This window comes from Emydura macquarii, unplaced genomic scaffold, assembly GCF_026122565.2.
Source record: "Emydura macquarii macquarii isolate MOO-44397 ecotype Brisbane River unplaced genomic scaffold, CSIRO-AGI_Emac_v2 contig_1551, whole genome shotgun sequence".
NCBI lineage: Eukaryota > Metazoa > Chordata > Testudines > Chelidae > Emydura > Emydura macquarii.
The window spans coordinates 19,360,685-19,388,619 of NW_027131688.1; the positions used below are offsets into that span (position 1 = coordinate 19,360,685).

Below are 27,935 nucleotides of genomic sequence, written 5' to 3' on the forward strand. Positions count from 1 at the left end.
ATTGGTTCCTGAGTTAGCATCCAGTGAAATAAATTGGTCAGTTACACTATAGAACAAGAGTTTTTGGATTTTCTGCTCAATCAGTCACCCCCTGCACCCGATTCAAATTGCATCCGCATAAACCTGCCACATTTAGTGTGCCACTTGTGCACATGCATACTTGGCTCCTTGCGGCAGTACTGTGTGTACTCAAATAAGTTTGAGTGGCTAATATACCTTGACTTTAGCAAAGCTTTTGATACAGTCTCCCACAGTATTCTTATCAGCAAGTTAAAGAAGTATAGGTTGGAAGAATGGACTATAAAATGGATAGAGAGCTGGCTAGATCATTGGGTTCGAGGGGTAGCGATAAATGGCTCGATGTCTAGCAGGCAGCCGGTAACAAGTGGAGTGCACCAAGGGTCGGTCCTGGGGCCGGTTTTGTTTAACATCTTCATTAATGATATGGAGGATGGAGTAGATTGCACGCTCAGCAAGTTTGCAGATGACACTAAGCTAGAGGGAGTGGTAGATACGCTGGATAGGGCTAGGATACAGAGTGACCTAGACAAATTGGAGGATTGGGTCAAAAGAAATCTGATGAGGTTCAACAAGGACAAGTGCATAGTCCTGCACTTACAATGGAAGAATCCCATGCACAGCTACAGACTGGGGACTGATGGACTAGGCAGCAGTTCTTCAGAAAAGGACCAGGGGGTTACAGTGGATAAGAAGCTGGATATGAGTCAGCAGTGTGCCCTGGTTGCCAAGAAGGCTAATAGCATATTGGGCTGCATTAGTAGGAACATTGCCAGCAGATTGAGGGAAGTGATTATTCCCCTCTATTCGGCATTGGTGAGGCCACATTTGGAGTATTGTGTCCAGTTTTGGGCCCCTCCACTACAAAAAGGATGTGGACAAGTTGGAGAGAGTCCAGTGGAGGGCAACAAAAATGATTAGGGGGCTGGAGCACAAGACTTATGAAGAGAAGCTGAGGGAACTAGGCTTGTTTAGTCTGCAAAAGAGAAGAATGAGGGGGATTTGATAGCAGCCTTTAACTACCTGAAAGGGGGTTCCAGGGATGATGGAGCTAGGCTGTTCTCAATGGTAGTAGATGACAGAACAAGGAGTGACGGTCTCAAGTTGCAGTGGTGGAGGTCTAGGTTGGATATTAAGAAAATGTTTTTCAATAGGAGGGTGGTGAAGCACTGGAATGGGTTAGCTAGAGAGGTGGTGGAATCTCCATCTTTAGAGGTTTTTAAGCTCTGGCTTGACAAAGTTCCGGCTGGGATGATTTAGCTGAGGTTAATCCTGGTTTGAGCAGGGTGTTGGACTAGATGACCTCCTGAGATCCCTTCCAACTCTAATATTTTATGATTCTATGATAACAATGTAGTTTGTAGTGGTATTGTAGTCATTGTTCTATTGTTACACAGAAGTTGGTTTAATAAAAGATATTAGCTCACCCATCTTGTCTGTCTAATAACAATGTAATTTAATTCAGTGTTAGTGACTTTTAAACTGATACCACAGTGTACTCATACAGGAGTTGAACTGAATCAATTTAGAATTTGCTGAAGAATTCACTCATATATCACAGAATTGTGAGACATAATCTGACCTTTCATTCACAAAATAATTCCTACCCCTTATGGTTTTGAAGATAACTTAAAAATGTGAAACACTGCACTGGTTTACAGTTATCTGCTACCCTTTACAACCAGCCTGAAATAACTGGCCCTGAGAGGTATGAGCTGCCCCATTTGTGTCAGTCAGGGCCCCATGGATTTCAGTATTTCACAACTGTGATTTGGCATTTTCCCAAGATGCCGTGGAATTCAGCATTTCTGTCACTGAATGCACTGTTTTGCTGCAGCTAAGCACCTGATACTTTGTTTTTCTATCTTACTTCCCTCCTGGAACCTGCCCAAAGTTGTCTTGTACTCTGCAGCTTTTCCAAAGTGGGGCATTACTTGTATTATAGTGCATACTTCATGTAATGTGGAAGTGCAGTTTGTAGCCAGGAAGCAGAGGGGATAAACTACACAGTCTGGAGAACAGACAGCATCTGCGGCCTGGGTAGCAAGATAAGCTGTTGAAGCCAGCAATAAGCCAATCCCTTCCCTCATACATATGGGGTGGGGGAAAAGAGGTGTTCTGAGCTCGGTTATCTTAGCAGATTCAGGGGACTATTGGTTGTAGCCAACTGCCACCCAGTACCAAACCTCCTGTTTCTGAGCAAGCTCATAGAGAAGCTAGTCAAAGGCTGTCTACAATCTCATCTAACTGAATCTAATATTCTAGATGTAGCAGTGTCTGGATTTAGGACATGGAACTGAATCTGTTTTGGTGGCACTCATGCATGATCTTCTCCTGCCAATGAATAGAGGACAGACATTCATTCTCATCCTCCTGAACCTCCCTGCGGCGTTCAGCGCTGTCTATTATGAGATACTGCTGTCTCACCTGAGAGAGGTGGCAAGAGTCCAGGATAATGCACTGAAATGGTTTGAGCCCTTCCTGAAGGGATGCACACAACAAGCAGTAATGGAGAAAACTGTGCCTCCCCTTACTTCTGGAGGCACATAAGGATCAGTTCTCTCTGGTCATTTTCAGCATGTCCATGCAGGCACTAGGAGAACTTGTCAGACACCCTGGATTCAAATGCCCTCAATATGCAAATGACACACAGTTCTACCTCCTTCACCACATATGACCACACCACAACCACCATCAAGGTGGACCAGTGTTTTAATTAGATCAGCACAAGGCTGAAGAACAGTTGGATGAAGCTAAGTAAGATGGAGATGATGGTGGTGGGCAGAAGAGAGCACTTTGAAGAGTTCTCTGCCACAGCCTTTGGTTCAAGATACACACCCACAATTGGTCAATTCAGTGTGTAATTTAGGAGTACTCTTGAATTCCTCGCTGATGCTACGCTCTCATAGAAATGCTGTTGTCATATCTGGTTGGTTAGGAACTCTGTCCTCTCCTGGTGGATGATGATCTAGCCTTGATTATTCGCACCTTTGTCACCTCTTGGTGGGACTACAGCAATGAGATATATCTGGGTTTGAAGCCTTCAGTACTTAGGAAACTCTAACTAGCACAGAACTCTGCTGCGTGTCTCTTCAGTAGAATAAGCTACCATGAACACATCAAATTCTGCTCTGACTTTTTAGACTTTCAGATCAAGTTCAAGGTCTCAGTTCTTATTTTCAAGATGCTTAATTGCTTGGGTTCTGTATATCTAAAGGATCATCTAAAGCTGTAGGGTGAAGACCATGCTCAACAACTCCTTTTTTGGTACAATGGAACTTTCTATAATAAGGTTGAAGCTGTCTGTACAGGAGACAAAACTTGCTTGGAGGCTACTCCAGGACTGTGGAATGAACTCCCCCCAAGAATTGGTGTCCCTTTTCCCAGCTCAGCAAACTTTCATCTTCAAAAAATACAACTGTAGCCCACAGGAATGTTTGTGTATGTTTGTTTCTCTCTCTTTCTCCCAGAACTAAATGTGTTTATGCAGAGATAGATTTGTCATCAAATTTAAAATTTTGTGGAGTTGTTTTGGGACACAATTTTTCCATTATGACTAAGGAACTATAAAATGCATGGGAGTTGCACACTAGTAATGTATAACTGATATTCTAGGAATCAGCATGAGGAGCAACAGTGTGGCTAAAGGATGCATCCCAGAGCGTTAGTTTTCTTGCAAGAGGGTAAGAAAAAAAGTCAGACAGTGGGGGAAAAAATTACCAAAGGGATGACTTTTGAATTCTTGCTATTCTTCCTGTATTGTACACCTACATCTAATTTATTTTTCATCAGATGACAATAAAAATTAATAGAAGTGTAGGGCTGGAAGGGACTATGAGGGGTCACCTCATCCAGCCTCAGTTTTTGTCTGGCCTTTTCTTAAAAGACTTCCAATGATTGGGATTCTACAGCCTCCCTTAGAAACCTATACCAGCGCTAACTACTCTTATAGTTAGAAAGCTTTTCTTAATATCTAATCTAAATCTTGCTGCAGGTTAAGTCAATTGCTTCTTGTTCTACTTCAGTGGGCATGGAAAACAATTAATCCCTATCCTCTTTATAACAGCCCTTAACATAAGTGAAGACTGTTATCTGATATGCCTTGAGTAGTCTTTTCTCAAGACTAAACATGCCAGATTTTTTAACCTTTCTTCATAGGTTAGGTTTTTCTAAACCTTTTATCACATTTGTTGTTGTCCTCTGGACCTCTTCAATTTGTCCACATTTTTCTTAAAGGGTAACGCTCAAAATTGGACACAGTATGCCAGCTAAGGCTACACAAGTGTTGAGTAGAGTGGTGCAGTTATCTCCTGTGTCTTACTTACAACACTCCTGTTAATGCACCCCAGAATATTAGCCATTTTCTCAACTGCATCACATTGTTGACTCGTATTTAATTTGTGATCCTCTGTAACTTCAAGAACTTTATCAACGGAATCTGGCCAATTATTTCCCATTTTGTAGTTGTGCACTAGATTTTTCTTTCCTAAATAAATAGTAAATAGAATGCAGTGTTTATATTCTGTGTTTTGGTTTATGCCCCGTCACTTTGTTTTTTACAAAATAAATGTTTAAAGCTCTTGGTAAAACCAAACTGGGTAATGCAACCTCAAGCAGCAGTGTTGTAATTATCAAAGGCAAGGTTGAAGAGTGCCTTGCACATGAAATGGAATGTGGTGAGGTTTTTATGATGATTCTGGGAGTGCATGGAAATTTGTTTTACAGTATTGGACTGAGTCTCAAGAAAGCTCTATCTCATGCTCAAATTATCCTTACTTTGTAAAGGACAACTCAGTTTTGTCACAGATAGATGTTGATAAAAGTCCTCATCCTGAAGCTTTAGGTAGTATTTTAAATACCTTGAAGATGAGGACCACGATTTTGAATGGGGTTGTGATCTGTGTAGGGCCAGCGCCCAGATAAGAAGACAATTTCCATTTTTCCCCCAGTGGCACATACAAGAGGAAAGTGGGATTGCTATCTGGGAGATATCCTTGAATTCTGCTTAGATATTGTCTCTATCAGCCTCTGGCTAACATGCCTGATTAATTTGAAAACAAATTAACCTCACCCTCAGTCTCTTCTAACTTCTGGAAAAGGAGGAGCATTATCTCTGTTTGCCCTTTCCACATGAGATCCTCCAGGCTGCAGTGACACAGTGTGGAAGCAATTTGATAACCGTTGTAATGCGTATGTGCAAGAGTTTAGCCACATATACAGAATACTTGGGATCATGCTTCCTAAATTAATGACTTCTACCAAATTATCGGTACAACTTAGACATCATTTTGAGTATCCTTGTATCTAAAAATGGGAAAGACAAATGGGACAGCATAATATGGGAAAAATAATCTTGTTACTGTTCAATGTTTTGAATATGTTTTGTTTTTTTTAAATTTATTCTACCCACTGTTTCAATAGTTTGGGGTTTTTTTTTGTAATCCTTAACAGAGCTGACCATTCCAAATTAGACAAATATATTGTGGACATAGAATAGATTATTATATGCAGAAAATTTAATGATTATATAGTTCAGTTTGTCAGGCACTTCAGATTTGAATTAAATGAAGTTTTAGGTGAAAGGCCAGTTACTTGTAAGACAATAAAGCCGTGTAGTAGGTTTAATTTTTTAAAAAGATTGAGTCATTTCCCCTTCATCCCCATGCCCTCACCAACTTTTTCCAGTTCTAGGTTAAAAGTAGCAACCCTGTTAAAAAAAAAATCATATGTGATTTATTTAAAAATCATAGCATTAAAACATATCCTAAAATTGCCTAGCACTGTTTTGCATTCTGACATCTTGTTCATAATGTATTCCAGTTTCAGAAAGTAGGACATCAGAAAGCATGTGTTTGTGTTGAAATGCACTGAAGCCTGAAAACCTTACTTGTTAATTGATTAAATTGGTAAAAATCACTGAAGAGTAAGGCAACAAAAGGATTTTATGTAGTGTTTTTAAACTTGCAGTTAAAGATATTAGTTGGCAAATCTAATGCTTCAGATCTTGAAGAAATACAACACATAGTATTTGTAATATAAAATATTTAGTTCAAATATTTTTCAACTCAATGAGAAGTGCTGTATAAAGGAGAAGAGGTATTTATCTCTATCTGCTGTGTTTTTTAAATACTGAGTGCATGATCCAGTGAGAAGTTCAAACAATACTATATGTTCGTTCTTTTCTCTCCTCCTCATTAATAATAAATATTAATTATTATCATATTATTGTGGGAAAAGATGGTGCAGAGGCATTTCCTTTGGTGCAGAGGTTTTCTGAAGTTAAAGGTTGTGGTTTTTCTTATCTCTCCTAGAAAGGTTTTTCCCAGTCATAGGCCAGGTTCCACATGACTGTGTTTCCTGCTGTCAGTTTTCCTCTTTTCTTTTCTTGATCATTGGTTCCCAATATTTTTGGCTTGAGGGTCACAGGTACCATTTTTACAACCCTGAAGGGCCACCAGTCTCTGCCAGCAGCCCCTCCCCCCACAGCCAGACGGAAGGAGTTCAGCGAGGAGGCTGCCTTCTCGCTGATCTCCCGTATCCCTGGCTGCAGCAGGGAATCCGCACGTATCCTGTAGCCCTGTGCGCACCACCTGGATCCCTAGGCAGTGGCTCCCTTTGGCAGCCAGGGTGATGGAGGATCAGTGCTCCCCTCCCTCTGGCTCCAGCAGGGATCCCAGTACCTATGGACCTAGGTGGAGCACTTTGCCATGCTCCCTGCTACAGACGGGGAGGCAAGTGCTGATCTCCCATCTCCTTGGCTGCAGCAAGGAGCCTGCACCGGTCTTTTAGCCCTGCGGAAACACACTCCACCTAGGTCCTTAGGCAGGGGCTCCCTTTTGCAGCCAGCAGAGTCTAGCCCCCATCACTGTAGTATCTGAGCTAATGTTAACACCCCTGTGAGGTAGGGAAGTACAGTTATCCCCATTTTACACATGGTAAACTGAAGTATAGTGACTGAGGCTAGATTCACAAAAGGAATTGGATGCCTAACTGCTAGTTTATGTGCCTAAATCCCAGAATCATGCCCTACTGGGATTCACAAAACCCATGCTCAGCTGCTGCCAAACCCGGAAGACACTTAAAGTCGGTGCCTAAATTTTTGTAGTAAAATTCTGTAGGTGCCTAAGTTTCTGCTTCTGGGCATGTACGCGACAGTCTCACTCTAGGCATCTGGAGGTCTAAGCCCCAGAGTGATGCACGAACAAGGGGAAGATAGGTGTTCCTTTGTCAGACTCTCCTATGGGGACTGATTGGGTAGGTATATTCAGAACTGAGCATGCATTCTCTGTGTCTCTGGCCTAATGATTCTTTCATTATTTGTCTACAGTGGAACAGCTTCAACAAGAGAGATGAAGTGAGCCCCACATCAGAATATCCTATAGCCCAGTGGGTAGCACATTCACCTGAGAGATGGTAGACCCTTATTCCCCTTCATGGGAACTAGGGTTCTGCCATTTCCCAGGTGAGTACCTAATCACTGGGCTAAAAGTTATGAGGGAGCTTCTTCTCCCTCTTCCTGACTTCTTGCAAAAGTAATAGGTGCCTAATGCCAAGAGAGAGTTTGTAGCTTAGAATTTCAAGCAGAGGGAAGCGCTTACCTTTAGCCTGGCCTTAGGTGTCAAACTCCCTGAGAGGGGTGGGACTTAGGATACACCCTTCGCTTCGTCATCTTCTTGTTTAGCTTAAATGGGGAGCCGCCTAGTGTGCTCATATTTGTAAATACCATTCTGAGGTTCCTATACATCCATTCATTGTGTAGGAGGCCTGTGCACCGAACTCAGACTTTGTGAATCCTAGTGATTTTCTAGGTACTTAAAAAGATATGGTAACACTCAGCGTCACCATCCCTAATTACTTGTGTGAATCTAGCCCTGAGTCACTTGCCCAAGATCACACAGGAAGTCTTTGGTGGAACAGGAGGTTGAACCTAGATCTCCCAAGTTCTAGGCTAGCACTGGCTCATTCTTCTAACCCTAACCCTTTTTGTCTCCTGCTCCCAATCTCCTTGCCTGGCCAGTTCCAGATGTCCCTGTGTATCCCAGCTCCTTTTCCAATCTCAGTGTCCTCCTCCTTTCCGTCCTCTCCCCACAAAACCAAGTCTTCTAGTTACAATCTCAGCTTCCCCTACCTCTTTCATCTTACAGCTCTGTCTCTTGCACAGACAGTCCGTTTCCCCCCTCCAAACTCCTAGTTAGTTTCTCTGTCTGTGTCAGCAGAGTGGGTCGTAGGTGGTCGGGCCTAGTGGTGGCAGCCAAGGGTCGGGACTGAAGTCGGAGGCTGAATGCAAGAGCCAAGGGTTGAGGCAGAGGTGGAGTCCGGAGTCAGAGCTGAGGGTCGGAACCGGTTGACGGGAGTCAGGGTAGGCAGGAGCAGCGAGCAGGGCTGGCTCTGAGGGAGCAGCGAAGCTGTAACAGGATGGGAACAAGGCCGGGTGAAGGACAGGACCTGGGCTGGACTGGTGGAGGAGCAAAGCAGGAGCAAGACTTAGAGAGATGAACATATGGAGGCAGAGAGTCTGTGGGGTGTGTGTTTTGAGCAGCCAGTGAGCTACTCTTGCTGCTAGATTTAAGAACTGGCTTGCTGGTTTCCCGCAGCCAGTCAGGCAGAGCAGTCCATCAGGGAGCCTAGCTGGCTCGTTAGGACATAAGAAATACTGAGCAGGTGCACCTGAATGCTTTGCTCCTGACAGTATTTTTCCCCACCCCTAACTTCTTGTTTCACTTTTTCTTCTATTCCTTTCTCTTCCCCCTGGTATAGCTATTGTCCCCTCTGCCTTTGAATCAGATAGCCGCCTCCTCCATCCTGGCACCTGCGGAAGGGGGGAGTGGCAGTGTGTCACTGCAAGCAAGAGACAGGCTGTCAGGTCTGGGGTCTGGAGGCAGCAGCCATTGCAAGGAAAGAAGTCCAGTATTTTCTGGTTGGTGGGAGCATGCTCTATGGGGATGGCTCACATGTAGGATCTGCGAGGGGATGGATGGAACATTTTCAGTCTCTGTGGGAATGGCATGTGCACAGTCTGGTTAGCTTTAGGAGCTGTGAGAGGCTTGAGTAGCTTGTAAGGTGGGAATCTTAGGAGAGGCTAGTTTTTAGATGCTAAGTAGTCTGCTGAACATGTGAAAACTCGGTATTATTTTTCCCGTTTTATGGGGTGGCCAAATTTGTGTGGATTTCCACAGGGATAGCAAAAGCAAATACCTGACACAAAGGCACCCTCTGTCAAATTTCAAGTTCTTGCTCCAAAATTGGGGGTGCTAGAATATTTCAAAGGAAAGGTCTTAAGAATTTTTTAACATGGGGAAAAAATGTTGTTTTGCCTAGCTTCATTTTCAGAAACAGCTGAACCATTTTGGCTGAAACTTCAACTTGAGACAGACAACCAGCATAGAGAATTTCAGCCCAGTTAAAGCAACTGAAAATGGGGTCTTAAAATAGGACATGTCAGGCAGCCTTGATAACAGAAAGCAATTCAAAGGAAGACTGTATAAAACTGAGCTCTATTCCTGTTTGGAATTGTTTTTAATTACTGTATTGTTCTTCTCTTACAGATGATATTAACTGTGTTTTTGAGCAACAATGAACAGATTTTGACAGAAGTTCCAATTACACCAGAAACAACCTGTCGAGATGTTGTAGAGTTCTGCAAAGAACCCGGTGAAGGAAATTGCCATCTTGCTGAAGTGTGGCGTGGAAATGGTAAGCAAAGTGTTCCTTGGTAGATGAGGTATAAATTTCATCATATTTATTAAGATACCTATATTTGTATGTTACTGATTTTTTTTAGTTATACTTTGCTTTTGCTAGAGAATTTGTGCAGAATATTAAGATTTCAAATTGTTACAGCTGTAAAGATAAATACAACCCTTGCTGATTTTTCCCTTGTCCCTTTCCAGCTTAAATGTCTCTATCGTTATGTGAGTTTTAATTTTAAATAAACTAGTAAAATAAAATGTTTAGTATAACTATCTTAAGCAGAAATTTGGTTTTGTAAGTCATGCATTTTGTGCTCAGTTTACAAGCTAGAAGGTTCCCCCTCTCCTTGCCCTGCCCGGGCCCCTCCCCTCCCCCCAATTATCAGACCTGCAAACCCAACTTGGAATCTCAGACTACAGCTGCACTATGAGCTACTCTGCTTATGTACACATACTCATGCTAGCTCTCATTGAGCTAGCCCATCTATAAATACGCAGTGTAGCCACGGTAGCATGGGTGGAGACATGGCTGAGACCTGCAAAGTACAAATTAGTCTGAGACCAGTGGATATATATTTGGCATGGCTCAGCTGTGCCTCTCCTGCTGCTACCCCTGCATTCTATCTTCCTCTTTTCATGGAAGCTTCATTTCTGGTGATAGCCATTGCTTCTGGCTCTGGGTTGTGATATCTTGTATCTAATCTTTCATAAAGAAGTGGCTTTCCATGTGTGTCCCGGTTTCCTTGTTTGACCTGAACCATGAAATTTCACTTCCTAACTTTTCTAGCCTTGCTTTAGGATTGGGGAAGATTAGGTGACATTCTTCAGACATCTGTAGAGCCTTTCAGTATTAGATGAACAGCTTACTTCTGGAAGACTTGTTCTCTTTTCATTAATTTCAAGATCCTATAAAGATGAGAGGTATCTCAATGTGTCCTCTCCTTCTAGATCAGAACTTACATCTAACATTTTTATCTTAGTGGGGCATTTATGTGTGCCCCTTACTTTCACATACACAGCTCCTGTGTTGAGTTAAATTCACAGGTTGGGTGTGCACAATACTGTGTTTTAGAAATCTAGTTCCAAGTTTAAGTATAAATGTACATGTGATGGATCCCCCCGGAGTACAATTTGGGACTGGGGTACCGTTGTGCCCCCTTAACTTTGCAGCCTGGGCTTTCTCTGACAATGCTTTGCAAGTGACAAGCAACAAACAACCTCCAAGCATTGGTACCACTCAGCAGGACAGCAGGTGGAGCAGGCCTACACCCAGCTAGATTGCCACTTACGAATTTTACAGAGAAGGGCATCAGCCAGTCCACGCAAGTTCCCTGCCTTACACCCTGAAGTTGCCCTGTCCTGGTCAGAAGTCTGACCAGTAAGTTATCATCCAGTTCTCCCCTCCCTCAGCATGGAGAAGACATACACCAACTTTTGTTAATTGAGCTGGGATTTTTCCAAACACTTCATTGAAACACATTGTTTTAGTTGAAAATATAGAACAGGAGCCACAGGGTTGCTCAATCCCCTTCTGTGCGAGTGAGTCATGGAGTTGAGCAATCTCTATTGTATAGTCTTGTGCAACTGTCATTGTATTGTAAATCCTTTGTTGTTTACAACTCCTTTGCTAATTGATGTCTGCTGAGCCCCTCCTGGGTGTGGATGCCTCTTCTGCTCTTACTAGCAAGTCTATAACATTTTCCAATAACAACAAAATCTCATAACTTGTTATATACTAGCGATATATGTTTCGAGAGAACAATGGGATTTAGTAGTTTGTGACCTGTCATTAGGTATCTTATTATCTTAGGCATGCTTATTATGAACTATTACAACCATACAGAAATGATGAATATGGGGTTTACAGTGTGCTGCTTTGGGGTACAGTATGTCACAGTGCAGTATTTCTGCTGTGAGGGGAACAAAAATGCAAAACTAAAGTATCTGTATAGTTATATAGAAACTCCTGTGAATGGCACTGTGGGATCTAATATGTCCCTCCCCACACTTCCGTCCAATCTCACAACACTGTATCGTATGATTGTCTTAATTACCTCACAATTCTGTGGAGAGGTTGCATTCCATTCTGAATTGTGTCCAAGGGCTGCAGTGTAAATTAGTTCTTTGAGTGCTTGCTCGTATCAATTCTAAGTAGGTGTGTGCACACTGTATGCACAGTCGCTGTCAGATTTTTTTCCCTAGTGGTATCTTTAGGGATGGCTCTGGTGCTCCCCTGGAGTTGCACCCTCGTGCCATATATAGGGCTCTGCTGATCCTCTACCTCTTCAGTTCCTTCTTACCACCCGTGATGGTTGCTGGAACATCGCTCTTCTCTTGCTCAGCAAGCTCTTCCCTAGTGGACTTTTCAGACGTTGCCTATAAATAGTTAAGATTTTAGTGTTAGTGGTGATAGTTCATAGATTAGTATTGTGAGAGTAATTGAGATCCCGCCTATCGGGGTCTTCTCTCCTCTTCTACCTGGTCCCCGAGGTCCGGTCATGCCTTGATCCCCTGGGTATAAGCCATGTGGTGCCTGCAAGAAACTTTATGTACAGAAGCGATCTGCATGCAGCCTGTCTGAAGTGTCTGGGAGAGACCAATCAGGGGGTCACAGCAAGATCTGCAGGGGATTCCACCCCAGAATTGAAAAGGACAGAAGCCAGAGGCTAAATTTCATCCTAATGGAGGCAGCTCTCCACCCCGTGGAGCAAAGCCCAGCTGAACCAAGACGAAGCATTTCGGCTTTGGTGTGGAGTCCACTGGCGTCAGTAACGGGCACAGTGCTGAGGAAGGACTTTATGCCTAGAGATGCTAAGCACCAACATAGAATCATACACTATTAGGTTTGGAAGGGACCTCAGGAGATCTAGCCCAACCCCCTGCTCAAAGTAGGACCACCCCAACTAAATCATCCCATCCAGGGCTTTGTCAAGCCGGGCCTTAAAAACCTCTAAGGATGGAGATTCCACCACCTCCCTAGGTAACCCATTCCAGTGCTTCACCACCCTCCTAGTGAAAAACTTTTTCCTAATATCCAACCTAGATCTCCCCCACTGCAACTTGAGACCATTGCTCCTTGTTCTGTCATCTGCCACCACTGAGAACTGCCTAGCTCCGTCATCCTTGGAACCCCCTTCAGGTAGTTGAAGGCTGCTATGAAATCCCTCCTTACTCCTCTCTTTTGCTGACTACACAAGCCTAGTTCCATCAGCCTCTCCTCATAAGTCATGTGCCCCAGCCCCCTTATCATTTTTGTTACCCTCCGCTGGATTCTCTCCAGTTTGTCCACATCCTTCCTGTAGTGGGGGGCCCCAAAACTGGACACAATACTCCAAATGCAGCTCACCAATGCCAAATAGAGGGGAATAATCACTTCCCTCAATCTGCTGGTAATACTTCTACTAATATAGCCCAATATGCTGCTAGCCTTCTTGGCAATAAGGGCACACTGTTGACTCATATCCAGCTTCTTGTCCGCTATAACCCCCTGGTCCTTTTCTGCAAAACTGCTGCCTAGCCAGTCAGTCCCCAGTCTGTAGTGCATGGGATTCTTCCATCCTAAGTGTGGGACTATACAATTGTCCTTGTTCAACCTCATCAGATTTCTTTTAACCCAATCCTCCAATATGTCCAGGTCACTCTGTATTCTAGCCCTATCCTCCAACGTATCTACTACTCCCCCCAGCTTTCATCTGCAAACTTGCTGAGTGTACAATCCACCCCATCCTCCAGATCATTAATGAAGATGTTGAACAAAATGGGCCCCAGGACTGACCCCTGGGGCACTCCGCTTGTTACTGGCTGCCAACTAGACATCAAGCTGTTGATCACTACTTGTTGAGCCCGATGATCTAGCCACTTTTCTATCCTCCTTATAGTCCATTCATCCAATCTGTACTACTTTAACTTGCTGGCAAGAATGCTGTGGGAGACCATATCAAAAGCTTTGCTAAAGTCACGATATATCACAACCACCGCTTTCCTCACATCCACAGAGCCAGTCATCTCAGCATAGAAGGCAATCAGGTTGGTGAGGCATGACTTACCCTTGGTGAATCCATGCTGACTGTTCCTGATCAGCTTCCTCTCTTCCAGATGCCTCAAAATGGATTCCTTGAGGACCTGGTTATTGATTTTTCCAGGGATTGAGGTGAGGCTGACCTGTCTGTAGTTCCCTGGATCCTCCTCCTTCCTTTTTTGAAGGTGGACACTATATTTTCCTTTTTCCAATCGGCACCTCCGCCAATTGTCACGAGTTTTCAAAGATAATGGCCAATGGCTCTGCAATCACATCAGCCAAATCCCCTCAGCTCCTTCCTCGGATGCATTGCATCCAGCCCCATGAACTTCTGCATGTCCAGTCTTTCTAAATAGTCCTGAACCTGTACTTTCAACACTGAGGGCTGCTTACTGCCTCCCCATTCTGTGCTGCCCAGTGCAGTAATATGGGAGCTGACCTTGTCTGTGAAGATAGAGGCAAAAAAAGCATGGAGTATTTCAGCTTTTTCTACATCATCTGTCACTAGGTTGCCTCCCCCATTCATTAAGGGGCCCATACTTTCCTTGACCACCACCTTGTTGCTAACATACCTGTAGAAACCCTTCTTGTTACCGTTCATGTCATTTGCTAGCTGCAACTCCAGTTGTGCTCTGGCCTTCCTGATTTCACTCCTGCATGCTCGACCAGTATCTTTATACTCTTCCCTAGTCATCTGACCAAGTTTCCACTTCTTGTAAGCTTCCTTTTTGTTTAAGCTCACCAAAGGTTTCTTTAAGCCAAGCTGGTCGCCTGCCATATTTACTATTCTTTCTGCACATCAGGATGGTTTTTGTTCCTGCGCCCTCAATAAGGTATCTTTAAAATACAGCCAGCTCTCTTGGACTCATTTCCCCCTCATTTCCATGCCTTGGCTTCCCCAATGGCAAATGCTGGCTCAGTGGCCATTCTGGACCCTTCGGGCATTCCACTGGACGCAGGATCATACTCCAGATGGTTGCTCTCACTCATTTCCAAGAGTAGAACTTATCCCACTTATGCAGTCAGGGAAATACTACGTGGCACCGGAGTTGGCACCGAACCCAGCACCAAGCAGGGCTTCGATCCCAGCACTGAATGTGAAGAATCAGTACTGTGGGATGCCTTGGGTGTCCTAGGGCAGGAACAGGACATGGTGCCAACCAAAGCCTCTTTGTTGTTGCCGGATGAAGCAGTGGCAGGTGCAATGGCTGTGCCTACTGTGAACAACAGCAGGGCTCACAGAAGCTGTTGCAATGGGTGGCACAAAATATGGGGCTCCAAATAGAGGAGATTTCTGAGTGCAGTCCCAATGCAGACATCTTAGCCCTGGCGGCTCCTTCCAGAGTTACTTTGCCATTAATAAAGACCATCTATGATACTTCGAGGTCACTATGGCAAATTCCAGCCTCCCACGGCAAAGAGGGTGGAGAGAAAGTACTTCATGCTCTCCAAGGACTATGAGTACCTTTACACTCATCCTCCACCGGGATCGCTTGTGGTGGTGGCGGCTAATAAGTGTGAGAGGCAGGGGGTCAGCAGGGCCCTGTGCCAAAGCCCAAAGAGGCAAAGAAATTGGACCTTTTTGGTAGAAAGGTGTGCTCTACTGGGAGGCTCCACATCGCGATCCAGCAAACGATCTTAAGTAGATATGCTTTCAACTCTTTGGGGTCCATGTCCAAGTTTGCGGAGTCAATACCACCGGACTCCAAGCTGGAATTCACAGCCCTAATAGACGAGGGTAAGGCTGTGGCAAAGGCTTCACTCCAGGCAGCACTCGACGTGGCAGATACAGCAGCCCATAACATGTCATTTGACATAGCCATGTGAAGGAGTTCCTGGCTACATGCCTCAGGCCTCCCTTATCACGTTCAGCAAACTATTCAGGACCTCCCTTTTGAGGGACCAGCGCTTTTCTCTGAACAGACCGATTCTAAACTTCACAGCCTCAAGGACTCTCGGGCTACCTTGAAGACCCTGGGCCTTCACACTCTGACTCCACAAAGGAGGCACTTCAAACTTCACCCTCTGTCTCGGTTTTACCATTCCCATCTGAGGCAGGACTATAACTGGAAGAATGTCAGGAATTTTAGAGAAGGTCTTCTCAGCCTTCCTCCAGCCAGCAGCCCAGATCTGTGAGACAATCCTCCGGCCCCCAGCAAAACTTTTGAGGGTGCACCAATTCGAGACTCGGATCCACCACCCCTTTTATTTTCGGACTGCCTATCTCATTTCTACCATGTGTGGACCCAGATCATGTCAGACCACTGGGTACCTCACACAGTGGAACTGGGATACTTGCTCCAATTTTCTTCCCTCCCTCCTACCCAATTCCCTCTCTCTTCAGGGACCCCTCTCATGAGCAATTTCTACTACAACAGGTGCAAGCTCTCATAAGAATAGGAGTGGTGGAGGAAGTTCCTCTGGAGCTAAGAGCAAGAGGTTGTATTCCTGATATTTCCTAATCCTGAAAGTTTAAGGCGGGCTCAGGCCCATCCTCGACCTGCGAAACCTCAACAAATTCATGAAGAAGCTGAGATTCCACATGGTTTCTTTGGCCTCCATTTTTCCCTCTCTGGATAAGGAGGATTGGTATGCTGCCCTTGACTTGAAGGACATGTGCTTTCACATAGCCATCTTCTCAGGTCACAGGAGGTTCCTCTACTTCATAGTTAATCGGACCCCTTGCGTATTCACCAAGTGTATGACAGTAGTCACTGTGTTCCTAAGGAAGTGGAAGGTACAAATCTATCCTTCCCTCAATGACTAGCTAGTCAAGGGACGCATCAGGGCACAGGTGGAGGCAAATGTAAACATGATAAGGTCAACCTTCAACAAATTGGGGCTGTTGGTTAACGAACAGAAGTGACTCTGACGCCTACTCAGAGGATAGAATTAATTGGGGCAGTGCTAGACTTGAGTCAGGCCAGGGCATTACTCCCGGAATCTTGTTTCCTGTCCCTATGCGGCATCATAGAGGGCTTAAAAGGTTTCCCCGCCACCATGGCTCGAAATTGCCTGAAGCTGTTGGGGCACATGGCAGCATGCACATACATAGTTCAACGTGTGAGATTATGCCCCAGGTGACTTCAGGCATGGCTAGCCTTGATGTTCCCTCTGGCTTGGGACCACGTAGACAGGTTAATCTCACTTCCCCCCTCAGTGATTGAAACCCTAGATTGATGTCTTACCCCACTCACGGTCTGCACAGGAATGCCATTCTCCGCACCTCACCCCTCACTGTGCCTAGTTACGGACACCTTGGTGATAGGCTAGGAAACTCATCTAGGGTAACTGAGGACCTAAGGTCTTTGGTCTTACTCAGAACTTTTACTCCATATCAAATAAGAGAACTGAGAGCAGTACACCTGGCCTGTCAGGACTTCCAAGCCCATCTGGAAGGCAAGTATGTATTGATCATGAGAGACAACACAACAGTGATATTTTATATAAACAGATGGGGGTGGAACACGCTCCTCTCCCCCTGTGCCAGGAAGCCCTCAGACTATGGGACTTTTGCAATGCTTGATTGATACACCTGGAGGCAACCTACCTTCCTGGAGCTCAGAATGTATTGGAGGACACCTCAGGAGACCCTTTTTCAGCCATGAGTAATCTTTTCGTCTGGATTTGGTGAGCAGCATCATCCAGGGGTGTGGAGTTCCCCACATAGACTTGTGACAAGGCTCAACAGGAAGTGCATGCAGTTCTGCTCCTTCCAGAATCACAGTCTGGGTTCAGTTGTGGATACGTTTCTCATCCATGGGCATGTCCTCTGTTCTACACATTTCCACCTACCCTGCTCGTTCACAAGGTTCTGCTGAAGATCAGGAAGGAAGGATCCTCCGTGATTCTAATAGCTCCGGCTTGGCCGTGTTGACGCTGGTGCACCACGCTCCTCAACCTTTCAGTGGAAGCCCTAGTTATTCTGCTTCTAGTTACAGACCCAATCACCCAGGACCATGGCAGCCTTCAGCACCCCAACCTTGAGTCTCCTCACCTCATGACGTGGAAGCTCCATGGCTGAACCCTCTGGAACTAGCATGCTCGGAACCAATTGAGAGGTCATCCTTGGTAGCAGGAAACTTTCAACGAGGGCCACTTGCCTACCTAAGTGGAAGAGATTTTTGATTTGGCAGCTCAGAAGGGCATCCCACCTATGTTGTCATCAATTCCCGCTATCTTGGACTATTTGTTATATCTAAAGCAACAGGGTCTGTCAGTGTCATCAATTAAAGTCTACCTGACTGCCATCTCAGCATTTCATTCAGGGGTTGCAGGCCTTTCGATCTTTGCTAACCCCATAGTCAGGCGTTTCCTTAAGTGCGTAGACAGGCTATACCCTCAAACACGTCAGCCAGTTCCCCAATGGGACCTTAACCTTGTGCTGTCAAGACTGATAGTACCACCATTTGAGCCACTAGTAACATGCTCGCTCCTCTATCTTGAAAGGTAGTTTTTCTGATGTCCATAACTTCGGCCAGGAGAGTGTCTGAGCTCAGAGCTCTCACGTTGGAACCTCCTTACACAATTCTTTTCAAGGAAAAGTTTCAACTTCCCATCCAGCCATCCTTCCAAAGGTGGCTTCCCAATTTCACACAAACCAGGACATATTCCTTCTGGTCTTCTACCCAAAACCACATGCCAGCAATTGGGAGCGCAAGCTACATTCTCTGGATGTCAGGCGAGCCTCGGCACTAAACCATTCAGAAAGACGACAGTTTGTAGTAGTAGTAGTATGTAGAATGAAAGGCTTCCTTGTTCTTCTCAAAGGATTTCTTCATAGATCACATCTTATATCTGGACTTATTACGACTTGGCGAGGGTGCCTGCCCCAATATTGATGGCTTATTCCACAAGGGCCCAGGTGTCTTTGGCAGCATTCCTGGCCCAAATCCCAATTCAGGACATTTATAGAACAGCAATGTGGTCAGCTGTTCACACCTTCACTGCACATCATGCTATTACATCATGCCAGAGATGATGCTTCTTTTGGCAGAGCAGTGCTACAATCTATGGGACTTTGAACTCCAACCCCTCCTCCTATGGTTCAGCTTGGGAATCACCTACTTGCAAGCAACATGAGAAAGCACTTGAAGAAAAAAGGTTACTAACCTTCTGTAACTATTCTTTGAGATGTGTTGCTCGTGTCTATTCTACAACCCACCCATGTAACCCTGTGTTGGAGTCAGTTGGCAGGAAGGAACTGAAGAGATGGGAGGTTGGCAGGGCCCTATATGCCGCACTATGAAGCAAGAGCTATGCTATGAGGGCGCGGCTTCAAGGGGTACCAGAGCTGACCCTACAGATACCAGTAGGGGAAAAAATACTTCTGGCGACTGTGCATGCAGTGTGTACAAACCTACTTGGAACGGATATGAGCTACACATGTCGAAGAACAACAGTGACAGAAGGTTATTAATCATTTTTACAACTAGTTTCAATCATACTAATCTCAAACCTCAGCAGGACTCCTAAGGATGTCAGTGGAAGCTTTGCAAAGGACTGGGGCTAGAATGTGGCCTTTATGTAGTAACTTTACTTACTATTTGCTAAGTGCATTGTTGTCAAATTATTCAACACTCAGTGGGTAAGAGGTGCATCCCTCCTTTTGTTTTCTTTCTTTGTGTGTCTTAAATAACTATTTTATTAGTTTTATTTATTTAACATTGACATTTTAAGTGTCATTTAACCTTTCAATGAGATTAATGAAAGATGGGGGAGTTTACACCCGAGTCATTGTTTCAGGCTGTCTGCAGCTTTAAGAATGTACACTTTCATTGTTAAGAAGTAAACTTCTAGCCCTCATGGATGCACAGAAAACTTTCTAAATGTGAACCGAGCGTAATTGACGATATTGTCTTTCTAAGAATCTGAATGGCATGTAAAGTGGGCCTGCAAGTAAGGAGTTTGATACCATTGGAGGAGGCCTAATATCTTGAACAGTTTCCAGCTAAAGTAGAATATAGAATGTTCTTTGCACTCAACTCTGTTTTCATCTATAAGTATTTCCAAAGTATCGGTCTTGAGGATGAATTTCCTGGAGAGTTCAGAGAATGTAGTATCAGCTAGCTACAAAAGATTGTCAGGCAATTGCTTTATTCGGACACCCACTGGATCTTTAGTTTCTGATGTTTTGGTGAGAATGGCAGGTTGCAGCCTGTGTGACAGATATAGGCACAAACTTTCTGTAATAACTAACCAGATCTAGAAAAGATTATAGCTTCATGGTTGTAATTAATGACTTTTACAATATGCTGGACACTTGAGGCAAGAATCTGAAGCTGAGAGCTTATCGACAATCTGATGATCCTACAAAGCAGGATGAATAAAAATCAATGATTTTTTTTTTTTTAAATAAAAAAAAATCGGATTTTTTTATTTAAATTGAATTTTTTTATTTTTAAAAAAAATCATCAATAAAATACTAAATTTCTCTTTTGTTTAAAAAATAAGTTACAATTAAATCTCATCACAAACATATTAAACCTACACTTAGTCTCATAAAAATGAATTAATGGCTCTAGTCTGTCCAGCCTAACTACCAGCTCTTGCTTCTTGAAAGTTCTGGGCTTTCAGTTTCTGTTTCTCAGCAGATTAAAGTCACATGTGCAAAGAAAGACATAGGCTGGATAGGATTGTTGTTATTCTGTGCTTATGTGGTGATGGAGCTGGGCCAAGCAAGGCAGAGGAGCTAGTTAAGGTACTGTCCTAAAGACAGAGAGACAAAGGACGGAGGCAGAGTAGAATGGAACAGTGGAGTGTACTGGAAAGAAAAAGGGAAGACATTATTCAGTACACACACAGCTTCCTACATTCCCCTACACTTTTGTCACAGAAAAATTGTCATAGCTTCCAGGCATAAGAGAGACCGTATCTGGGAATATTTTGAAGAAATTCCTTCCCTGGGTAAAAAAGGAAAACGTGTCAAGTGTAAGCAGTGCAAGAAGGAGAAGCAGGGCCTAGTTGCAAGAATGAAACTGCTTATTGGGAGAAAATGATGTGGATGAAGATGTGGATATGTCTGAAGAACAGTGTGGATCAACTGGTTAGTAACTTAAATAATTCACTTTTCAATGCATCATTCTTCAAGACCCTCTCTATGCCTTTTAGTATAAGTGTGATTTAACAAGTAAATTCCCAAGCTGTTTGTATGTTGGATGTTGCTAGAAAAAGAAGTTTAGCTTAGCTAATCCTTATGGCTTGTTTAATTAGTTAACTAGGTTTAGAATCTATCACGCAAGTATATGGTACAGAAAACTGCAGTAAGAGAAATTTAGAGCTGCTAGTTGCCACTGGGTGTCATTTTCTTATTTTATATTACATAATACATGTCCCTTGTTTTGGAACATCATGGCCACAGACCATAATGGTGATGCCATATTCCCTATTTTAGTTCAGCATAACTCTGTTTTCCCTAGGGAACCCCATCCTGTATTTGTTTTCTCAAAAAAACAGAAGTGACAGTGAGTTCTATGGGGCTTACTCCAAAATTAAGTGCACTCTAAGTGCAGTCAGTCTTAGCTTTTTTGGTAATTCGGAATCGGATCTGCATCCTTGCTGAAAAAAATGTAAATGATTAACTGAATAATAGAGTGAAAAGAATTGAGAAGAACGACTATTCAAAATCGTTCTGGAATTTTGTTTCAGGATTCCATTTAAGCATAAGAGACTGACTGTGACTGTTTATCTGCAACAACTTCAGAGTTATCCGTTGGTACTTTTAGCAACAGTGCTGCAACTAAACATATTTCAGACAAAAAAGTATCAGTAGCAAGGAAAAGATTTCAATCATCCAGTAAAACCACAACCATGGATGGGTTTGTAGTAAGGACCAGCAAAAACCAACAAGACACCATAGATGAAAAGATTGCTCAGCTCATTTATACCACAAATTCTTCTTTTTACATGGTTAACAATAAACACTTCATTGACATGGTTGAGTCCTTATGACCAGGCTACACTCCACCTGTTAGAACAGACATTGATGGAAGGTTGCTAGATACAGTGTCTGAGAAGGAACTTGAACAGTTTGCAAGAAATACCAAGGAGAATTTTGCCAGTTTAAACCTTGATGGGTGGAGCAATGTACACAATGATCCAGTAATATGTTCCTGTGTGACAGTGGAAGATGGGGTTGCATATCTTTCAGAAACAATAGATACATCAGGAAATGCCCACACAACAGAATATTTAAAAGAAGTGACATTGAAAGCTGTAATAAACTGTGAACAAAAATTCAACTGTCACATGCGCAGTTTTGTCACAGACAATGCTGCAAACATTGCATAGATGAGAAGATACTTAGAAGAAGAAACGGAAGGATGCTCCTTAATAACATGACTGAAATGCCCATTTAATACATCTTTTAGCCAAAGACTTAAGTGCGTCTTTTCCAGGAATAGAAGAAAATGTTGTTGAAGTCGCAAAATACTTCCGTAACAACCATTTTGCTTCAGCTTCACTGAAGAGAGCAGGAGGATCCAAACTAATTCTCTGTCAAGCTGTTTGATGGAATTCTGTGGTTGATGGTTTTGAATAATGTATTAAGAACTGGCCTATTCTCATAAAACTTTGAAGAAAACCGTGATGAAATAGTTGGAAGTATCTCATCCAAAGTATCTAACACTGGATTAAGGAGGAATGTTGAGGATATGCTCAGTATACTGAAGCCTATATCCATAGTCTTAAACAAACTTTAGAGAAATTGTTGCTGCATTGCTGATGCTGTCGAAATTTGGAAGGCACTTCAAGAGACATTGAAGAAAGAAATACCTCACCAGAAAGTTAAACTGAAGGCAATAAAGAAGCGAATGGATCAAGCACTAATTCCAGCACATTTTCTTGCGAACGTTCTCGACCCCAGATGTAAAGGTAGATGCCTAACTTCTGAAGATGTTGATGCTGCCATGGCATGGGCATCTCAAAATTACTCTTCAGTTATGCCAGCCATAATAAATTTCAGGGCTGGAGCGGAACCATTTAAAGAGTTCATGTTTACTGATGATGTTTTGAACAAAGTCACTCCCCTGAATTGGTGGAAATCATTAGCCAGGCACCTTGAAACAGAGTTCCTTCAGTTGCTAAGCTTTTCACAGCAATAGCTTCCTCTGCAGGCAGAGAGAGAATATTTTCATCATTTGGTATTATTCACTCAAAGCTAAGAAATTGACTGGGAGTTGAAAAAGCAGGAAAACTCGTATTTCTGTTTCAGCCTATGAATAAAAATGACAGTGGGAGTGGGGAAGATGAGAGCTAGTTGTAGAAGTTTTAAGGACAGCGTATGTTTAGTGTTGTGATGACTTGTTTGTTAGAGTTAACAAAATTTGACATCTCCCTCCCCCCCCCCCAAAAAAAAAAAAAAAAAAAAAAAGTTTAAGGACAGCCATCAGGCAGCAACTCAGGAGACTGCTGCAATTGCAAATGTGAAACATTTATGTAACATTTAAGATTTAGTTCAATAAAATATAAGTGCCATTGTGTTTGTATGTGTGATTTAGTTCTTACCATTCCTAATGTACTGCTGCTGCATCTGCATCTTGACATAGGTAATGTGTATTATGTACTATTTCCTAAATGAATAAAAATCAGATTATCTAAAGAATTACACAAAATATACCCTCCTAGACGTTGTAAAATGCTGTATTGAATTGTAAATTAACATATTTTAATTATCAGATTTGCACCATTGTTTAAGAAATATATGAAGTATCATGAGTGAGAAACTTGATTTAAATCAATGATTTTCTCTTGGTGATTTAAATCAATCATTTAAATCCCCTTGATTTAAATCAATCCACCCTGCTACAAAGACATTAGTAAAAACTTGACTGATCTCTCAAAGCAGGCACGTAGCTTCTGCTGTATGGGCTGTCAAAGTGTTTGATGTGCTCGTTGTGATGCTGGCAGACCAGGCACCAGCTCATTTCAAGGTCTCCATGTCTCAACTTGATCCTAACAGATACATAGCTGGAATCTGATTCACTTGTGGATTAATATTTATAAAAAAGATATTAGAATTAAAAGAAAGTGTTCATGGTTTGGATTCTGTTGAATGCTTGTGAGTTGCTGCATGTGTTAATCTTATAAGTAAAATATGTGTTCTATATTGTAATGTACTATTTGTGAGGTGATACTGTGTGCATCTGTGATTGTGATTGTATGAATCGCCTTATGGGAGAGGGACTTCAATTAGCATGAAGAGCTGCTCTTTTACAGAAATTGTTATGCTGTTCTCGAAAGAGGAGACAGATAGATTGATTGATTCCAGAGGGCTATGGTTGGCTCTTATAACTGAGAGCTCCCTACAACTGGACTGAGAAACCATGAACAACAGGACTAAGGGCTCATGTTGTTGTTCTGCTCTCCTTCCTCTGAAGATTAGTCATGCAAGTAGACCCCTCCCATCAGCTGAGTTTGCAGTACTCAGGAGGGGGATAAAAACCTCAAACCAAAGGAACCAAGGATCTCTTGTTACTTGGACTTGGTGGGGGTGGGAGGAGGGAGAGGTGGTTCTAGGCATAAGGAAGAGCTCATCAGCTGCTGAGCCTGGGTTATCCCTAAAGGACAAATTAGAGCTTGTTGATTATAGAAGCCTATATTACTTAATGAAATCTAAGATTGTAACTCATTTGTGTGTCTATTTGTTTGCTCTAAACTTGTAAATATTTCTTTAACTATCTTTTCCTGTTTAATAAATCTTCATATAGTTTACTATAGATTGGCTACAAGAATTGCCAAGTGCATTTGATCTGGAGTAAGTGATTGGTCCTTTGGGATCAGAAGTAACCTGAATGTTGCTGTGATTCTTAGTGTAAGGGGCCATCTGTCACAGAAAGACACTCACCTGGGGGGCAAGACAGACCAAAGTACTCAAGGGGACTGTCTGACTCTTTGTTAAAACTGTTAAAGTGTCTGAGGAGTTTGTACTTGATGTGGTTGTTTGGTAAAATCTAAGTTTAGAACTCAGAACCAATTCAGGATTTGTGCCTTGAGGTTAGTACGTACACTCTTGCTTCACTATTGTGAGGATCATGGGTGTGATGCTCACAGCTTAGCTATTGCTTGTATTAAATCACCTGGAATGAAAGCACTTTCATAAGCAGTACTTTACTTATTAGAGATCCTAGATTACAACTCTGTGTATTTTTCTCCATCATTCTGTTTTTCAATAAAATGGAACATAAGAATAAGAGATGTTGATGTGACACTCGGCATCCCCATGTTCACCCTTATAGCATAATTATATATTATCTAATGCAAAGTATGTCTTTGAGGGATTCTTTGAGAATTCTTTGGTGGGGCTCAACAAATATGTGAACAAGGGTGATCCAGTGGACAGTATTTGGACTTTCAGAAAGCCTTTGACACGGTCCCTCACCAAACCCTCTTAAGCAAAGTGGTCATGAGATAAGAGGGGAAGTCCCCCCCATGGATAAGTAACTGGCTAAAAGACAGTAAACGAAGGGTAGCAATAAATAAATGTCAGTTTTCAGAATGGAGAGAGGTAAATAGTGGTGTCCTCCCTATAGAGGTCTGTACCGGCACAAGTGCCGATCAACATATTCATAAATATCTGGAAAAAGGGGTAAACAGTGAGGTGTCAAAATTTGTAGATGATACAAAATTCTTCTTTGAGTGATATCCCTGTGCTCTACTTTAGGTGTCATCACGTCCTCTGTCCTTGATCAAAGATCTTTACAGCAGCACTTGTCTGGCCTGCACGTGCTCAGCTCCCGTCTCAGGGCACTATTGGCATCTTTTGTAGCGACCCCCTCAGTTCCTTCTCAACCATCCACAGTCCGAGACAGAGCCCTCAGCAGCTACAGATTTAACTCGTGCTACTATGAATGTTAGAAATAGTTTAGTTTAGTTAATAATTACCTTAGTTTAGTCAGTAGTTTACCTTATGTATCTTCCTATTAAAAAATCCCAAAAATCCCCCCAAACCACATTTGGTTTTCATCCGTTCTCTGTCCCTCTTCCTGATGACCCCACATAGATAGAGTAGAATAATTCCAAAACATAGGAGATTACACCTTGCCTAGTTCACCAAGATTTAAAAGGTGTACCTCATGTACATCCCAGTGTCTGATGGCCATCCCAGCATCTGATGGCCATTCTCAATGTGTCCGCTGTCTGGAGGAAACACGTGCCACAAAAGTGTATGCACTGTAAATCTTAAGGCCAGAGCCAGGAGGGATGGGGATCTGATGTTGAACCTTATCTTGATGGAGAAGTTTCTCAGACCCTCCTCTGACCTGGGACCAGAGAACATCTCTTCAGAGAAAACTGAAAGAACTCCCAGGAAAAGAGCCTCAACGTCTCCAAGCAGGAGCACATCAAAGAAAAGGAATTTGCCCAAATGGCTAATAGCCCCAATACCTACTACTAATGGGGTGACAGGTTCCTCGGGTCTGACTTGGGTCGTGGCACCCAAAGATTCTAAAGGTCCTGGTGTAGAGTTGAGAGACAAAGACAAACCATCCTCCTCCTGCACAACACCGATGAAAGGGACGGAGCAGAGACCGATGGCCCAACGGTCAATCGTCCTGGCCATGGTACCATCAGATGCCTTGACACCAGTTACAATCCAATCACTCAGTATGGTACCAAGAATGATCACGGCGCCGACAAATGTACCGGCACCGACTTCGACACTGGAAATAACACTGGCACCAAAAACGAGCAAGGTGCTGATGACGGAACCTAGCACGACCATGGCACCAACATGAGACGCAGAACTGTCTCGAAAGAAAAAGTACAAACAACACCACCGGCAGCAAATGGAGACTGTAGTAACATCGTCTCCACGGTCACCAGCGTCAGGGACGATCAATTCCCCTTTGCATTTTGCATGTGACTAAGTCTTCTTCCCAGTACCCTTTTCAAGTGAAGAGGACAATGAGGCAGAGGAGGTGGAATTTTCATCAGAGCATTCCTCTCCTACCAAACTGCTTTCAGAGGCACTCAGGTATACATCCTGCAAGGGGCCAGTGCATATCCCTGGCGTGGGCCACTGTGGTTTGGACCACCCATGCCATATCCCATTCAATTGCAGAACTGGGATGCATGGTCGAACTATTCCAGACCTTATAGCAGATCACCCAGCTCACATAAAAGCAGAACGAGATTTTCTACATGCTCAGCTCCATCTGCATCTGAACCCGCTTCAGAAAACACACAGGTGATGGAGGCAAGCGTTGTTCAAGAAACGTCTTCCCCTAGGCATGACTCTTCATCCTCGCCATATGAAGTGGTGATGTGTGTCCTTATGGTGTTCCACTACCCACTCTCCTCGCCTCTATTTTAGAGTTCAGGCATGGGACTCTACAGTAGAGAAGGAACAGAGGGGATTGGGTCATGCTGTGCAGTGCATGCAGTACAAAAGGCGTCAATGGCATTGTGAGACAGCAGCAGCGCATACATGGCCTGGACAAGTACTGCTGTAAAAATCTCCAAACAAGGACGCAGAATGTGACGACACCGGAAGTGGAGCACCCCCAGGGACACACATCTTGATGAACCTCAGTTACTGCACAAGGGTGAGTAACCCTTACTCAAGATAGTTACAGTCCAAAGCAGACTGTGAAGAGTTACAAAGAGATCTCACAAAACTGGGTGACTGGGCAATAAAATGTCAGATGAAATTCAGTGTTGATAAATGCAAATTAATACTGATTGGAAAACATCATCCCAACTATGTATACAAAATGATGGGGTCTAAATTAGCTGTTACCTCTCAAGAAAGAGATCTTGGAGTGATTGTAGATAGTTGTCTAAAAACATCTGCTCAATATGAGCAGCAATCAAAAAAGCTAACATGATGTTAGGAACCATTAGGAAAGGGATAGGTAATAAGACAAAAAATATTATAATGCCTCTTTATAGATCCATGGTATGTTCACATCATGAATACTGTGTGTAATTCTGGTCGCCTCATCACGAAAAAGATATATTGGAATTGGAAAAGTACAGAAGAAGAGCAACAAAAATAATTAGATGTATGGAACAGCTTCCATTTGTGGAGAGATTTTTAAAAAAATTTGGACTTTTCAGCTTGGAAAAGAGATGAGTAAGGGGAGACAGTCTATTGGAGGTCGCCCATGAAATTAATAGGCAGCAGGTTTAAAACAAACAAAAGGAAGTACTTCTTCATGCAATGCACAATCAACTTGTGGAACTCTTTGGTAGGGCATGTTGTGAAGGCCAGA

At 43.2% G+C, this 27,935-nt stretch overlaps 1 protein-coding gene across 5 annotated transcripts in view; it reads left to right on the forward strand.

The window, feature by feature from the left end:
• Positions 1 to 27,935, forward strand: part of PPP1R13B (protein phosphatase 1 regulatory subunit 13B) — a 145,318-nt gene that overhangs the window by 32,703 nt on the left and 84,680 nt on the right. For 4 of the 5 annotated variants that reach the window (XM_067554984.1, XM_067554981.1, XM_067554983.1 and 1 more), the window contains exon 2: positions 9,564 to 9,711. In XM_067554984.1, coding sequence (XP_067411085.1) covers positions 9,564 to 9,711 — 148 coding nt within the window. Of the gene's footprint in view, positions 1 to 9,527; positions 9,712 to 27,935 lie in introns of those variants that run through there. The other variant, XM_067554987.1, reaches the window with a different exon arrangement.